This window comes from Rhinopithecus bieti, unplaced genomic scaffold (assembly GCF_001698545.2).
Source record: "Rhinopithecus bieti isolate Rb0 unplaced genomic scaffold, ASM169854v2 scaffold_13617, whole genome shotgun sequence".
NCBI classification, from domain to species: domain Eukaryota; kingdom Metazoa; phylum Chordata; class Mammalia; order Primates; family Cercopithecidae; genus Rhinopithecus; species Rhinopithecus bieti.
In genome coordinates, this window is record NW_016807714.1 from 1,526,142 (window position 1) to 1,528,362 (window position 2,221).

At 63.8% G+C, this 2,221-nt stretch overlaps 1 protein-coding gene across 1 annotated transcript in view; it reads right to left on the reverse strand.

Annotated features, from left to right (window-relative positions):
- The window catches only part of SCRT1 (scratch family transcriptional repressor 1), a 5,945-nt gene extending 3,730 nt beyond the window's left edge, over positions 1 to 2,215 (reverse strand). The window contains exon 1 of the mRNA XM_017883381.1: positions 1,750 to 2,215. Within this exon, the coding sequence (XP_017738870.1) occupies positions 1,750 to 1,864 (115 nt within the window). The 5' untranslated portion in view covers positions 1,865 to 2,215. The remainder of the gene's footprint in view (positions 1 to 1,749) is intronic.
- Positions 2,216 to 2,221: the final 6 nt, after the last annotated feature.

The following is a 2,221-nucleotide window of genomic DNA, read 5'->3' on the forward strand; positions in this document are numbered from 1 at the left end:
ACAGCAGGGAGGGGAAGAGAGGGGAGGAGAGGATGAGACAGGGCCGGGCCAGGCTCCGCCCCCGGCGCCCCACCCTCGCGGAGAGGAGGAGAGAGGCGCGTCTTCGGGCGCGGCTGCCCCCCTTCCACGGAGCCTCAAGGTCAGGGGGGAGGGGCGGCGCTTCCCTCTCTCTCCTCCCCCACCCTCTCTCCCCTCCCCCTTGGGTTCTCCCCACTTCAGCAGTTTTCCCTGATTATGCAACACACTGCAGACCCGCGGCGCACAAAGCCAGGACCGCCGGCCCAGGGACCCCGTCTGTCCCGCCTCTCCGGGGTCCTGGCCGGCTCTCCTCCTGGCCTGCAGAACGTGCGCTCCATTTTGATGTTGACCCTCTCTGGCCCTCTAGTTCTTGGAGGAACCTGAAGACGTCTCCCTCCTCCAGTTCCTCCGGCCTCACCAGCACCTCCCTCAGCTCTCGTGCTACCCACTGGAGTTGACCCTGCCCTTGCTGCTCCTCCATGCACTCTGCTTCTCCCCCCAACTCCCTCTCACCATCCTGCACCCTTGGGTCCTCCACTGTTGAACATTGCCCTCTCCCGCTCACACCCTAACCCCTTTCAGGGCCTTCCCAAGCCCCTGAATGGTGCAGAGAGGGCCAGGGCGTCCACCTTCACAGGGACGAACTGGAGGAGGGCAGCTCACTTATACCGGTAGCTGCAGTTGCTCCCCAGGCACAAGATGGATCGCATAACCTCAAAGTCACAAATGCACGCCCCTCGCGATGCTCTGGCTCCTTCAGGGCTACACCCAGTCTCCCAGCATCATCAGCCCTCGTGTGCCATCACAGGGTGGGCTGCACACTGATCTGCCGAACTCACCACCTCCTCACTCACGCAGGGTCACACATGCAGTCACCCCGGACACACTCTCAGTCACATGGTGCACAACGGCCTCGGAGTCACATGGTCCCATGTAGTGGCACACAGGCGAGCACACACACACACACAGGGTCACACACAAGCGCACACGGTCACATGGCCACACACAGTCACATGGACCCACACAGGCTCACACTCCTGCAGGTCACACTTGCTCTGCCACCCCACGCTGCTGGCACTCCCGACCCCTCTCTTGCATGCTGACAGTTGTCCTTGAACTTGGGCACCCTTACACAAAGAGCCTCCCCCTGCCTCCCACACCTTGGGCTCCCTTGCTCACAGCCTCCTCCCTGCTTCCTCTCCCTGACCCAGGCTTCAGGGAAGAGACTGCTGCTGCCTCTGCTGGTCCTTCTGCTCTGACAGGTGGGCGGCCCAGTTGGACCCCCTGCCTACTCCCTGGAGCTCCCTGCATTCCCCAGCTAACCCTAGTAGGTGTCCTGGTGCAGCCAAGGAAGAGGAGAGGGTGGCAAGGCGGCCCTGATCTCTGAGTGTAGGTCTGTGTGTGCCGGCATGGCTGGGTCCCGTCATGGCAGCGTCCATGCAGCTCTGTCTGTCCCAGCATGGGTCAGGGTGTGGGTCCATGTGTGCGTTCGAGTACCTCAGTTCCCCCTCTTCCCCACCCTCTGTCCAGCGTCGACACTCTCCCTGCCAGCCTTGGCCTCTGCTTTCCCTTTCCTCCCCTCTACTGTCCAGACTCAGCCACAGACTCTTGCCCTTTCTCGTTCCCTTCAGTCTGTTTCCCCGGGCCCTGGCCTCCGCCCCCACACTCTGGTCCTTCACCGCTTCCAGCAAAGCCCCAGGCCCCGCGCCCCGGTCTCAGACCAGCGCTCACCTTTATCGTGCAGTGGCGCGCCGAGGTCGCTGCGGGCGCGTCCGTAGGCGCTCTCCAGGTCGGCCGAAGAGAACGCGTCAAGTTTGACCTTCTTGACCAGGAAGGACCTGGGCATGATTCCTGCGGGGCTCCGGCGCTGTGGGCCTGCGGAGCCGGGGCTTGGGGGGGCTGCGGCGGCAGGGCCCCGTCACCATCCGAGGAGCGGCGGAGGCAGCGCGGGTCCCCACTCTGGCCTTTGGATGCTGCCGCGCGAGTGGTGTCCTCTCTCCTTGCTACCCTGCGTCTCCGCCGTTGCCCCTTCGGATCCCTCTTCTTCCTCCTTCCTTCAATCCTTCCTTCCTTCCTTCCTTCAATCCTTCCTTCCTTCCTTCTCTCCTCTCCTCTCCTCTCCTCTTCCTTCCTTCCCTCCTCTGGTCCCGGCTTCCCAGCCCGCAGTGCCGCCCCTGGACAGGCGGGGGAGGAGGCTGGGGGG